Source organism: Setaria viridis, chromosome 6 (genome assembly GCF_005286985.2).
Source record: "Setaria viridis chromosome 6, Setaria_viridis_v4.0, whole genome shotgun sequence".
Classification (NCBI taxonomy): Eukaryota; Viridiplantae; Streptophyta; class Magnoliopsida; order Poales; family Poaceae; genus Setaria; species Setaria viridis.
Window position 1 is genome coordinate 34995526 of NC_048268.2, and position 14400 is coordinate 35009925.

General features: G+C 46.5%; 3 protein-coding genes across 3 annotated transcripts; all 3 read right to left on the reverse strand.

Moving 5' to 3' along the window:
• Nucleotides 1–1606: 1606 nt before the first annotated feature.
• LOC117860120 (transcription factor MYC2) lies at nt 1607–4340 on the reverse strand. Its single transcript, XM_072294489.1, has one exon. The coding sequence runs from the start codon at nt 2673–2675 to the stop codon at nt 1890–1892; it is 786 nt and encodes a 261-aa protein (XP_072150590.1). The 5' UTR covers nt 2676–4340; the 3' UTR covers nt 1607–1889.
• A 1374-nt stretch (nt 4341–5714) lies between these two features.
• On the reverse strand, nt 5715–7011 carry LOC117860121 (transcription factor bHLH14). The gene has a single exon (XM_034743347.2). The coding sequence runs from the start codon at nt 6881–6883 to the stop codon at nt 6152–6154; it is 732 nt and encodes a 243-aa protein (XP_034599238.1). The 5' UTR covers nt 6884–7011; the 3' UTR covers nt 5715–6151.
• A 4984-nt stretch (nt 7012–11995) lies between these two features.
• LOC117860141 (transcription factor bHLH14) lies at nt 11996–13869 on the reverse strand. Its single transcript, XM_034743380.2, has 2 exons — nt 12953–13869; nt 11996–12316 (listed from the first exon to the last, which is right to left on the reverse strand). Exon 1 carries the CDS (start codon nt 13762–13764, stop codon nt 12973–12975), a length of 792 nt encoding a protein of 263 aa, XP_034599271.1. The 5' UTR covers nt 13765–13869; the 3' UTR covers nt 11996–12316; nt 12953–12972.
• Nucleotides 13870–14400: the final 531 nt, after the last annotated feature.

The window sequence follows — 14400 nt, forward strand, 5'->3', positions numbered from 1 at the left end:
GCATACTAAGAACTAAGGAAATACCAAATTTTCTGTACGGGGTGGTGTGGGCTCGTGAACAGTGAATGCCCCCTGATCCACGGGCATTGAATAATGGAGATGATTCCATCTTCCATGATTTTGATAGATCTAAATAGAGACACTCTAGCTTGGTGTGCTTTAGTTTGTCTCCATCTGGGTTGCGAAGAAGTATTTCTTCTATCCCAAATCGTAGGTCGTTTTAGTATTTCTAAATTTATAGTCGTATCTAGATATAGTGTATATCTAGATGAAATAAAAATTATAAATCTAGAAATGCCAAAAAAATTCAGCGTCGTCTAATCCAAGTTCTGTATGGTGTCGCACACATACTATACTAGAATTTATATGCCGTATTATATTAATATCTCAGCCACTGTACTATTTTTTCATAGGCTTGCAGCAACAAGTCAGTGAATGTGGATTTATACATCGTAGAACGACAACGAAAGGGTAAAAATATGGACACGGCATCCCTGTCATCTAACAAAGGTATGCGATGCAGGATGTTCCACTAGCAAACGCAAGTGCTTGAACGAGAGGCATCACCATCCAAAGGCGGATCCAACGTGGGTGTGTTTAGTTGCATGGAGAGAAGAGGGTGGGAGGAAGAAGAAGATAGGGTGCCGGATCGGATGAAGAAGAAGGAAGCTATATGCACCTCTCGTCATATATACACAAGCTCATGCGTGCAGCTTGAGATTATTTACTTAAAGCATCAGACTAAGTAATTAACTATTTTCTCCGTCCTAAATTGTACGTCATTTTGACTTTTCTAGGTTCATACAGATGTTTGTATGCACCTAAATATAATGTATAGTGTATGCTTAGTATGAATCTAGAAAATTCAAAACAACCTCATTCTAAATGAGGAAGTACGATCTAAGCTCCGAAATCAAAGCAACGTGTGGATCAAGTGACGGTGTGAGAGAAGCACAATGCACAAAGGTTGCAGCTCCGTTGCAGCTTTCATGGTCTTTATCACACATAGGACACAAATAATGGACCATCAACCCATTCTTGAGTAGCATGGTACAAGCACAGCTGCTCCCTGTTCTTCGGCATATCCGATACTGTGCATTAGATCTCTTGTCACATAGTTCTTGCAGAAATCTTATGGCTATCGTGAAATCGGAGGACCTAGCTGGCTAGGTTGCCCAAAAATATCATCACCACGCCAGATGCTAAAAGAGGTCAATAGTATCTGGTATGCATCAAGCAAAGAGAACATAGTGGCTAGAGGGCTTTAAGTAATTTTTGCTTTCTTTCATCTTCTTGTTTGTAAAATTTTCATGAATGGAGCTAGATACAATATATAGGTGCGGCTCATCATCTAGCGCACTCCAAACACGCAAATTTGCATAGTTGGTTCGAGAACTGATCAAGACAACACATATGTCAACTGTCAAGTCTCTATGATGAAACTAAGTAATATATTGTCTGAAAAGTACTATTCACTTTGCTTCACAATTTTCACCTTGGAATTGTAATGTAAAATACTAATAGCAATGCTTATGGTTGAGCTTTAGAAAAATGGCCAGATACTCTCCGAAAAATTCTCCTGACGATCCAAAAATGCACGAGATAATATCTGTCCATCAGACAATCCCTAAATTTTACCCTCCCGCGTTTCTATGTTAAAAACAACAGGAGTAGTAAGTCATTTCGAACATTGCATCACAATCCAAAAAATGTCCTTAAAGTCTTAAACACTACACGGAGATCGATGACAGCATCAAGACGGTACACGCGAATGCAAGCAGACAAGTCCAAGCACGAGCAGGACACGCGGTTATCAGCGTGCAGTGTCTTGCTTCCATTTATTTCGGCGACGGAGGAGAGCATGTAACAAATTAAAGCTGGCCGGCCGGCTAGCCGCTAACCTGCAGCCGGTGGAGCAACACCGCGCGGAGGCCTCCCTCGTCCCGCAGCGCGGCCGTGGGCACGTCCACGACGGCGTCCTGCACGGTGACGCCGGCAACGCGGCAGATGCTGGCGTGCCGCACGGGCAGGTCCAGGGAGCGGAGCGCGTCCATGAGGCGTGCGGGGGCGTGGCGGTGGCGCGCCGCCGCCGTCGTCAGGCGCAGCGCCGCCGCCTTCGGCCCGACCATCCGCACCTCGAGCTTCTCCGCCTCGAGGTTCCTGAACGAGTGGGAGGCGGCAGACGGCGCGCCCTGACGCGCCGCGGCCTCCCTGGCCATGGCCTCGAGCTGCTCCACGCGGCCGCGCAGCTCGGTGATGTAGGCAGTGGCGTCGGCAAGAATGGATGCCTTGTCCATCCGGGACACGTTGGGCACGGCGGCCCGTAGCTCGCACAACCGTCGGTGGAGCTTGTCCCGGCGGTGCCGCTCGTCCTCGACGTGGGGGATGGCGGGCTCGTCGGGCCGGGCGGGCCCGGCCTTTCGGCCCCGTGTCGTGGTCTTGGCCGCCGGTGCCGGTGAGTTCCAAGACGGGTTGTTATTGTTACCCACCGAGGTCGAGCCCCCGTCGCCCCACGCCGCGCCATCCAAGGGCTCATGCAGCCCGACGTTACCGGCCCACCCTTGCCCCAGGACCTCGCATGGGGCGAACTGGAGCGCCTTGTCGTGGCCGGCGGTGGAGAAGGAGGCCGGGGAGGGAGAGCTGCTGGAGGAGGTGGGGAAGACGAACCCATCCATTGCACTGTGCTAAAAATGGCAGATCTGGCTGTGGCTGGAGGCTCCGGAGCTGGAGGAAGTGACAGATCAAGGTGGTAGCATCTGCAAGTTGCAACGTCACAACACTTTGATTTGGACGGCATGGTACGGTACACTACAACACTACGTATATGTTTACGTTAAGAGCCTCACAATTATGCTAATTTTTGGAAATGAGACTTTGAGAGGGTGCATCTAACAATATACTTCCTCCATATCGAAATATTTGTTGCTATTGACCTTTTCTTGCGATGTTTTACTATTCGTCTTATTCAAAAATATATTGCAAATATACAAAAGATAAGTCATGCTTAAAATACCTTTGATGATAAAGTACATCACAAACAAAATAAATGATACTTGTATAAAAGATGAATGGTCAAACATCATGACTAAAAGTTAATAGCGATAAATATTTTGATCTGGAGTATTTAGATATTAAAGGTTTCTAATAAATAGATCAATGTGTCCAACTAATGCAAAACTACTAACATTTTACTCTCCATGTCCCATATTGTAGGTTGTCTTTTTCTAGATACATACGTTTTTGCTATGCATCTATATATTGGTTATATATAGATAGATAGCAAAAAATTATATATGTAGAAAAGTTAAAATAACTTGCAATTGAAATGGAGGGAGATGCAAACGGACAATGGATCGGACCATCCAATATGCGTTCTAGCGCTTGTCTTTGAGTTTTCATTTTCTCCTCTTTACATGTTGTTGGGTGAATGGTAGATTGGTGACGTTGATTTAAGTTTGAATTCCATATTCAAATGCATTTATCTCCTAAACCATTTATTCTTTTTCAGAACCGTTCGGACCATGTGATTTGTTAGAATTAATATAACAAAATGAGTACTGATATGTGTATTTTTTGAATTACTGAAAAAATTCAACATTTCTAATAAACCATCTCAACATTTTTAGTACAACATTTAAACATGTTTTATACAAAATTTTAACTATACTATTTAAAAAATTCAACATTTTTTACAACATTTTAACAAAATGAGTACAAATATGAATAATTGTTACCTAGGAGCAAGAACCGTGGCTCGTATTTCAAAATGTTGACTGTACAAGGGGGTTCCAAGAAAAAAAAATTGTTAGTTGTTCTCGTACGATATTCAACAAATGGCATTTCAAAATATCGTATTTCAAAACACACGCCATTTATCAAGGGGGTTCCAAGAAAAAAATAGGGGTTCCAAGAAAAAAAATAGAAGTTAAAATTGCTACTTTGTGCAACCAATGCAAGATGCGGCATGATGTGTTTGAACCTGTCCTGGATCGAATTAAAAAAGCAGGACATCCAAATCACACAACAACGTATATGCCACAGAGAAGTCATATCTTAGCCAAAACATGATATTAACACATGACAGAACGGGTCCTCATTTTTTCAGCTGAAGTTCGGGTAGCAGTTGTAGAAACCCGAATTTCCCCAAATACCCAAACGCCCGCCACCACCAGAGCGAGCTATAGGAAGCCCTCGCGACTTGCTAGGACGGCGGCAGTGAGGCCAATTGAGTGATTCTTGCCTCTGTCACCCGAATCTGCGTCGTGGGGGATGGGGTGCAGCGGTCATGGCGGCGCCGTGGTGAGACGCCGGCGCTCGTGACCGGCCTGGCGAGCAGCGAGTGCGCCGACGGCTAGGAGAGTGGGGGTCGTCCGCGGCATGGCAAGACGACTGGTGTCAGCCGGCGGATCTGAGGCCGACGGAGCACTGCATTCGGCAGCGGCAGCGGCCACGCGCGTGTAGAGAGAACCCACGGCGGTGAGGAGGACTCTCGGCAGCGGCCGCACGCATGGAAATGAGGCCGAGCGGAGTCGGCCGTGCGGTGCATCCCGGCGCGACGCGAGGTAGCCACACAGCTGCGGCCGGGCAAGGGCTGTGGAGGCTGCACTGCAGCGGCCCGGTGCAGCACGAGGTGGCCGCAAGGTAGCAGCCCGGTGCGGGGCGAGGAGGCCGCGAGGATGCCCGCGCATGTGGCGAGGAGACAGCATGGCAACGGCCGCGTGCGAGGAGTGGAGGCCGCTTGGTGGTGTTGCGACCGTATGGCAGCCGGATATGGGCATGTAGGTGGCAGCCTTCTTCGGCGACAGTGGCAACTCGGTGGCGCATGCATGCCGGCGGGATGCCCACGAGTGCCATTGGCGCCCGTATAGTTGCCCGTAGCGAGGGCAGCAGGGATGGTGCTGGGGCAACCACTAATGCACTGTGACGGCGGCCTGCGGCTAGGGGATGGCGACAAGGAGCGGGCCTTGGCCTGCGCTAGGAGGCGTGGCGCGAGGGTGGTGCATGTGAGGAATGGCGCGGAGGCCGCATCCTTGGCTGCTTGGTCGCGTGCTAATAAGGTTCCAGGTTGCTGATGGTGGTGGCTTGTGAGCTCTGGAGCCTCGGATCCGATCCGGGCTTACAATGGTGGAGTTCTTGTACGTCCTATCCCTCACTTAGTCTCCCCACCTTACTAGCAGCTCATCCATGATGGCGACAATGCTCTTGGTCTTTGGTAGTGGCAGGTTCGTGCGGGGAAAGAGTGGATTCTTCTTCTCTCTCCCACCCTCTCTCTATGCACTCCTTTCCTTTGCCTATGCTTGACTGAGTGGTGTGCGGCCGGTTTGGTGGTCTTGAGCAATATGCATGTCGCTTCTTTGTGCCTTGGCGGCGGGCGATCACACATAGCGGCGACCGGTCATCCTTTGCCTGGATTTGCGTTGGCTCAGCTTCCGGTGTACGATTAGGTGGCTTAGTTTTTTCCTAGTTTCTTTTTGGTTGCTTGTTTATGGCGGCTCGTAATCTTGTATTTTTCTCCTGCTATGGATAGAACGAGTGTTGCTCGTTAAAAAAATGATATTAATATACATATACTTGTTTTAAACCAAAATTTTCTTCTCCTCTAACTCTACAGAAATAAATTTAATAACATGCACAAGTACCACGGAACAGCTGATCCTGTCAACTAATAAGTCCCTAGCTAAACGAAGAGAAGAGGAATTATCAGGCAAACAAGAAACTCAAAAGGCACAATTCATATTCTAAACGTGATAAAAGTAACCTTGTATAGTAGATCAATCATGGTTCATGAATCTACATAGTGTTTGTCTTTTAGCACATGAAGGATGCTGGGTTCCAAATTCTGACAACACACATGCCGTACCCAGAATTAAAAGAGGAACTTAAGCATATACAAAATAGAATAATAATGCTAAAATGCGTGCTCAACTGAAGTTATTTCATTGGGAAGTTTTGATATTTAGTTTGAGTTGAAACTACTCCCTCCATCCCAAATTATAGGCCGTTTTGATTTTTCTACATGCATAGATATTATTATTATACATCTAGACATAGAATATATCTAGGTGCATAACAAAGTTTATAAATCTAATAAAGTTAAAACGACCTATGATTTGGGGAGTAAGTAACTAACCCTTAGGATTGGCCGGAGAAATTAACTAATTCCATGACAATCCAAGAGTGCACGATGTACGTCCACGACGGCATCCTGCACGGTGACGCCGCCGACGCGGCAGATGCACGCGTGGCGCACGGGCAGATCCAGGGAGAGGAGCGCGTCCATGAGGCGCGCGGGCGCGTGGCGCGCCGCCGCCTCCGGCCCGACCATTCGCACCTCGAGCTTCCCCTCGTCCTCGAGGCTGCTGAACGAATGGGAGGCGGTCGTCATGGCGGGGGTAGAGGGCGGCGCGCCATGACGCGCCACAGCATCCCTGGCCTTGGCCTCGAGCTGCTCCACGCGGCCGCGCAGCTCGGCGATGTAGGCGGTGGCGTCGGCAAGAATGGACGCCTTGTCCATCCGGGACACGGTGGGCGCGGCGGCCCGGAGCTCGCAGAACAGGCGGTAGAGCTTGTCCCGCCGCTGCCGCTCGGCGTCCACGTGGCTGATGGCGGGCTCGTCAGTCCGGGGGGCCCCGGGCTTCCGGCCCCGTATCTTGGCCGCCGGCGCCGGTGAGCTCCCAAACACGTCGTTACCCACCGAGCTCGAGCCCCCGTCGCCCGTCGCGGCGCCACCCAAGGGCTCATGCAGCCCGAGGTCACCCGGCCACCATTGCCCCAGGACCTCGCGTGGGGCGAACTGGAGCACCTGGTTGTGGCCGGCAGTGGAGAAGGAGGCCGCCGGGGAGGGAGGCCTGCAGGAGGAGGTGGGGAAGACAAACCCATCCATTATACTCTTCTGCTAGCTGCACGGTCACTCCGGGCTATGGCTTCTTTCTAAAAATGGCAGATCTGGCTGTGGTGGGAGGCTCCGGAGCTGTTGGAAGTGATAGGATCAAGGTGGTTCCATTTGCAAGTTGCAACTTCACAATACTGGATTTGGACTGCATGGTACACGACAATACGTACTGCATATATACGTATTTATATTTGCATAAAGAGCCTAGAAATTATGCTAATTTCGGAAATGAGACTTTGAGAGGGAGCATCAAATTACAATATACACACTAGATGTCAAAAGGTTTCTAATGAATAAACTAATATAAGTCCAACTAATGAAAAACTAATAACATTAATTATAGCTAGCAAGTGCATCTGATAGGTGAATATGTAACCCTACATATAATGATGCAAACAAAGAATGGACCATCTAATATGGGTTCTAGTGCTTGTCTTTGAGTTTTCATTCTCCTTTTTACTATGCTGTCGTCTTTACAGGCATCAGTAAAGATTGGGTAGGAGTTTATTACTTCCGGCAGCCTTCGAGAGATGGCCAGGAATGCTAGGCAGGGGTAAATATGTTTTCTTGCCGGAGGAGAGAAGGAGAGGGCCTTTGGTAAAAACTGGAGGCAAGAGTTTTCTAGGGTGTGAGCTTATTGGGGAGATGGCTAGGAAGTAGGGCAAAGTGAAGAAGTTTACCAAAGGAGAGAGATGATCCGTTTCTTTTGTACCACTGCCACGTGAGTCGTGAGCCCCATAACTAGAGAGCCCACACACTAGCTAGTGACTCAACATCATCCTAGCATACGTTAGAGAATCCGAGCTGGAGGATAGGAGGGCCCCACAGCTCATAGGCATAAGTGGAGAAGCATGTGGGCGGTTTGAAAAACTAAGGGAAGGGTCCAGGATTGTCCCACGAAGAATCCAATATTTTTTTCCGGGAGCGTATTTATGCAAATAATCATGTACGGAGCCGTGAGGGCCATATAAGCTGAATTTTGGGTGAGCACCTGAGTATTCTTATGTCCTTGGGCCCGGGAACAGCTCTTGTTTGCCTCATGTAGTGGTCCATGGAACAGACATGCCTGGGAAACAGCAGCACCTACATGTAATTCCTTTGTTACCGTTTGTCTAGGTTTCTAGACGCAAATTCATAGTTTGCAAGAAGAAGAAGAAAATTTGTAGCAGTCAAAAAATTGTGTAACTGAAGTTTTATTTATTTGGTGTATCATGTATGTAGATGCCAGGCTACATGATTAATTAACATACATATCCTCAAATTATTATACTATATGCTTGGTTTAACCACTTTTTTTTTTGTGAAACTGGTTTAAGTCAATTATACTTCTCTAACAGCTTTATATAGCCGCATCGCTGTATGTGCACAGGGCTCCTATATAGTCCCATGTGATCATTGTGCTCCCTTGGCATGCGCCTGAACTGGTCCCAAAACTTCTGGCTTAATCCTGCAAGCCCTTCTCCTAGGGTTTTGCACATCCAAAGTCCCAAACTCGGTGGAAACACACGCCATTTCTCAAGGTGGTTCCAAGACAAAAATAGAAGATAAATTTGCTACCGTGTGCAACCAATTGGTGATGGCAACACCAAATTCTTTCATGCAAATGCAACAATCAAATTTAGAAAGAATGCAATCACAACTCTAGTAGATGCAGATGGAAATCAGCACTCTGATCATAACAAGAAAGCAGTGCTGGAATTTAATTGGTCTGCAGATTGACGACACTATGACTGGATATCAAACTCTGGAATCCTTTAAACTTCAATTAGCACAACCTTTCTTCATGGAGGTGATAGTCATCTTGTCCTGGAGTATATGGACAGCAAGAAATGATTTAATCTTTGAAGATCAAGCAGCCACAATACAAAGATGCAAAGAAATTTTTAGAGAGGAATTCTCCAGAGTTATTTACGAAGCAAAGGCTAAATATCATCCAGCGCTAGGCTCATGGTTTCAGTCAGTGTTGTAATTTTTCCTTTTTCCTTCCTTTTGTTTTGTCTCTATTCTAAAAACTTTTTTCATTTTAATATATAACTAGTAGGGGACCAACCCCTTGTTCCATAAAAAAATTTATCTGACACTATGTCAGAAACGATTTGTGCTGGTACAGGCAAATTACTGTGCTGGCGGGCGTGATTGGCACCCACCAGCACAAAGACTCATCGAGCCGGCAGGGGAGCGCCCGCCAGCACAGTGACGCAAGCACCCACCAGCACAGATCACCCCATCTGTGCTGGCGGGCGGTTTTCAAAAATTCAAAATTGTTTAAATACTTGGCAAATGATTTTGAAATAGTTTCAAACTTTTACACATGGACATAAATATTATTTAGTGAATTTAAAAAATATTATTTCAAAGATAACACATATATTAATTAGTAGTTAGTTCACTTGTCATTATAGGTTGAAACACCAGTTATAGGGTGGGGAGCGAGAGCAAGAGGGATGGGGAGGAGCTTGCGCGTTGGGTGTCGCGGCGCGACGTCGGGCGGCGGCCGACGACGGTCACGGCGGTCGGTGGTGCGGCGGGCGGCTTTTTTTTATTTTCCCAAAAATAGCTGTGCTAGTGGGTGACCACCTACAGAGCCCTTTTACCCGCCAAAAAAAATCCTTTCTGGTGTGAACCTGTTCTTCGATCCTATCCAAAAAGCATGCAGGGCATCCATGATCCATGACCCCTGTCAGTGAACAAATAAATAACTCAATTATTTGCAGCTGTTGTGAGTTGTGATCGAGATGCCGCTTCACTAGCTCCTCCTAAGGAGACATGCCTGAAGAGGACGTATCATTTCCAACTACCACGCACTTTGGAAATAGGTGAGCTGACAAAGGAGGAAAATGATTTTTGAGCTGGATGGACAACGTCATGGACCACTTGGTCTATTTCCAACCGATCTGATTCCAAATACATATGTCATTTTAGAATTCTTGCCGGACAAATTTTCCTAACTTGAACCATCAATACATAATAAGTTACATAGATTGCTAACGCGTAAGATAGATATTACTAGATTAACCATGAAAAATACTTTCAATACACAGTGTTACTTTTCTTTGAAATATAAAGATATTATTGGCCAAAGTTCCATCTTATAGACCGTGTCGATATCCTAAACGATATGTATTGAATTGAATTAATTAAACAGCTAATTTCTCTCTTCTCCCCCCTTCTAGAAGCATCATCATTGTAGAGCCATGCCAATGGCTGCCACCAGTTCTAGACGAGTCGTGTCGCACGTTGTTTCCGTGCAAGCATGCCGCGGGCCACCGGCCGGCCCCCACACATGCCAAGGGCACCGTGCCATTTACCGTCCATGGGGCCCCGGCCCTGTGCAGTGACTCTGAGGTGAAGCCATTGTTTGTACCTGCACAAGGGTTTTTATCCATCATGTGATAGTGTGATACCCTTTGAGCTTGCTCGATGGGGCGCCACTGCTCCAAGCCTCCTAGCCTTGCATTGAGCTGGCTTCTAGGCAGCTATCAGAAGGTGCCGTCCTTCCTTCGCCCAGCGAGCTTGGCCTCGCTCCTCACGTTGCCTGAAGAACTGTGCAGCGGTTCCTGCGGCTGTGGCAGGGCAGCTGGTTTGGCATCTTCTCTCTGCACGAATTTAACGTTGTCCGTACCCAAACGCTGTCATGGGGTCTATATATACACTACAGTAAACAGTATCTTAGTGTTCTAAACATGCACAAATTGACATGAGTGAGCCCTACCTCTACCTGCCCAATGACACGATATATTTGGGTGCATGTGGACCAAATGATTTCTTTAATTTTGCCTCCATTTTATTCAAATGACGATGGCTACATATCATGATGATATAATTTCTGATTGTCTTCATTTTATTCAAAACACAACCATAATATGTGCCTGCCTGCTTATAATTGTGTGGCTTTTATTCAAACCATGGAAAGGATTGTTTTTTTGTTTCACCTTTTCTGCGTTTCAGTTGTGTTGCATCAAGGACTGAAATATATCTCACCATCCAAAAAGCATGAGATATATTTCTCTCCTTAGCTTGATCCAACCCAGAACTGAAACAGAATTAGCAGCACCAGCATTTGGGTATCCAGGAATAATAATTTTTTGCGATAAATTGATCCTCCATTTTAAAGGTTGAAGAAGCCATTTCATGTGGGGGCTCTGTTTGCTATATATGGTTAATTATATATAGAGCTAATAAGCATGTTATTTGTTTTCCTTCAGTAACGAAGGGGCCAAATATATAGTAGTCTTCAGTGGTTCTTTTTCTCTTTGTAGTTATTCATTTATAATATTTGAATACAATATATTCATTCAGTAAAGAAGGGGGTAGTTTAGTGATCACAACAGACCATTAGTGAATATTGTTTGGTGTAGAGGATGGGAGCTGTACTACTTTCTTTTTGCTAAAAAGGATGAAAAGTCGATGCAATACAAAAGCATGCATTGACATGTATAATGTGATCCTCTTTTCAAGAAGAAATAAAATCGAAGAATAGTAACAAAGTTTATCTGAAGTATCAACATGAACTCCTTTTAGGCATTTTAAAATTTATATATGCAGTGAACAAAATTGAATGAACCATGCCTCGATATCCAAATATATGTCAGCGAGAACTCGTATATTTTCTTTCAGTAGCCTAAACATGCTACTTATATATATATATATATATATATATATATATATATATATATATATATATGTATGTATGTATGTATGTATATGCTGAGAAATTAAAATATTTTTTTCTGAACCAACTTAGGAGAAAGTTAGACAGCAGTAACTTGTACATCAGATGGGATGTTGAGAAAAATATGAGGCATCCTGAGTTTTTTATAGGTTAAACCATCTAAAGTTTGACCAAGTCTATAGAAAATAAGAATAATAATTGCGACATCCAATAAGCCTCATTAGCTTCTTTATGAACTATATTTTTATATTTTACTTAGTTAATGTGGTATATGTTAATACTTTCATCTAGAAATTTAGTCAAACTTAAAAATGTTTGGCTTTGACCAAACTCAGAATGCCTTGTATTTTAGGATAGAGGGAGCAGCGATTAACATGTCCTCAAAAGAAGAGCTGAAGTTTGTTAAACCAAACAAGAAGTTAATAATCAAATGCACAGCTAGATAGTTTTAGATAATGGAAACAAAGCTCCAGCCTCTCCACATCGTTAGATGTTTTAGCCGTTCCTTTATTACAATAGCTGCACTTGCAGCAAGATCAAACATATAGTTCCTTGGGAAGAAAATGCTGAATAAAAGAGAATCAGAGCCCTTAGCATGATCTTGCTAAACATCCATCTATGGTTCGCAAAAACCTCCATTGTTGTACTCTTCAAATTAAGCGTCGCATGTTCGGCACACAAATTCTTGATCCTCCTGATTTTGCATCAATCACAGGAATGTTGTCCAATAAGTACATACGTTTGAATAACGCCTGCATGAAAAAATTGTACTTTTAGTTTGTCAAACACAATGTTGTTTCGAAGAAGCCATATATAGCCAAACATAGTGCACAATCTCTCTCCAAAATTTGGTGTTTAATTTTTTTTATTCACTCCATGTAGCCAAGCAAAAATACACAGCTTGATATATACGTTGTGTAATCCGTGCTTGGATCACGAATATACATTGTGGTACCCTTCAACACATGAAGAGTGCCGGCCGTGAATGAAACCAAACAATGAACATGAAATTCAGAACGAGAACCACACAAGAAGAACACTGCTGACGACAGCATCTCACCGGTACCTTTGGACTTGACAGGCAAATGATGAACTATAATTTCCCTACCAATCCAATAGCACAAATTCTAAACCCCTCTCCTTGCACTGAAACAAGCCCTCAATTCTAGCAATTATTTTTTGAGTCGAGATGCACCACCACCAAAAATATAAACACACAAAGCAATATATGCATGTGCAAAGACAGCGGCATTGCAAGAGAGAAGAAAGATGCACGATGACCCTTGCAGCTAGCTTTATTTGGTGCCAGAGTATGCCAAGCCGGCCATGAAACACGAGTAGTAGGAGTGCCTGATTTTGGCGACGGATCGGAGTAGATCAGCGCAAACCTGCCGACCCATGCACGAGGCTACCAGCCGGTCTGCTGCAGCATGTGTAGCAATGCCGCGCGGAGGCCGTGCTCGTCGCGCAGCCCGGCGGGCACGTCCACGACGGCGTCCTGCACGGTGGCGCCGCCCACGAGGCACACGCACGCGTGCTGCACAGGCAGATCCAGCGAGCGGAGCGCGAGCATGAAGCGCGCGGGCGCGTGGCGGTGGCGCACCGCCGTGGTCAGGCGCAGCGCCGCCGCCTCCCCGCCGACCATGCGCACCTCCAGCTCCAGCTCCTCCGCCTGGACGCCGAGCGAGGAGGTGGCCGCCATCGCCGGGGCGGCGGCCGCAGCGGAGGTCATAGCAGCCCGCCGGGTCTCAGCCTCGAGCTGCTTGACACGGTCGCGCAGCTGGGTGATGTAGGTGGCGGCGTCGGACAGGAGGGAGGCCTTGTCAAACCGGGACACGGTGGGCACGGCGGCCCGGAGCTCGCAGAAGCGGCGGTTGAGCCTGTCCCGCCGCTGCCGCTCCGCCTCCACGTGGCTAAGGACGGGGGCGTCGGACCGGGGCCCTGGTCTCCGGCCACGCCTCTTTGGCTCAGGTGCTGGCGGTTCGCCGGGCAGGTCGTTTCCCGGCGAGCGCGCGCTCGAGCCCTCGTAGCCGAGCGTGACGCCATCTGGGGCCTCATCTATCCAGTCCTCGTCGCCCAGCAATCCCTCCAGGACATCGCAGGGCATGAACTCGAGCTCCTGGTGGTGGCCGGCGGTGGAGAAGAAGGAGGCCGAGGAGGGAGAGCTGCTGGAGGAGGCAGGGCAGACCAGCTCATCCATTGCACTGCGCTGCTGCAGTGTCGCTTCCGTTTGCTACCAATGCCAGATCTGGTAGCAGTGGTGGCCGGATACCAAGACCGGGAGTAGTTTATGGGATCACGGGGGGTGATAATCTACGTCGTTTTTAGCCTTTTTCAACTATTTCTATAAATGCCATTTTCAACTATTTCTATAAATGGATAGCTGAAGGTAGTTTTGTTTATTTCTTTTTTTCGAATCGCAGCGCATGTACAAACATTCACTGTAACTGATACACGCATGCAAGTCCTATCTTTATGAGCACTTCCAAAAGACTGAGCGGACGGATCTTGAGATTGACGAGGTTACCATAGTCGCCTTGCTGTAGACGAGCACATTGCGTGCCACCGAAAGAACAATGTAGTTAATTCTTGGAATAAATTAGGTAAAATGCAAGCACCCGTGCTAATTTGAGAACTCAAATTAACTACCGGTTTATAGTCCCAATTAACTCAATCAACACAGGTGTTCACCTTTCTCCCTTGATCAACTTCAACTAGCTCAATCTAAACAGGTGCCACCTTTCTCCTTGGATTAAATTTTAGGTTGGAACAGTTCATGTACATATGGGCACGTTGGTGGTGTAGCTTGTGCCTAAACGCTAACTGAGGGTAGATC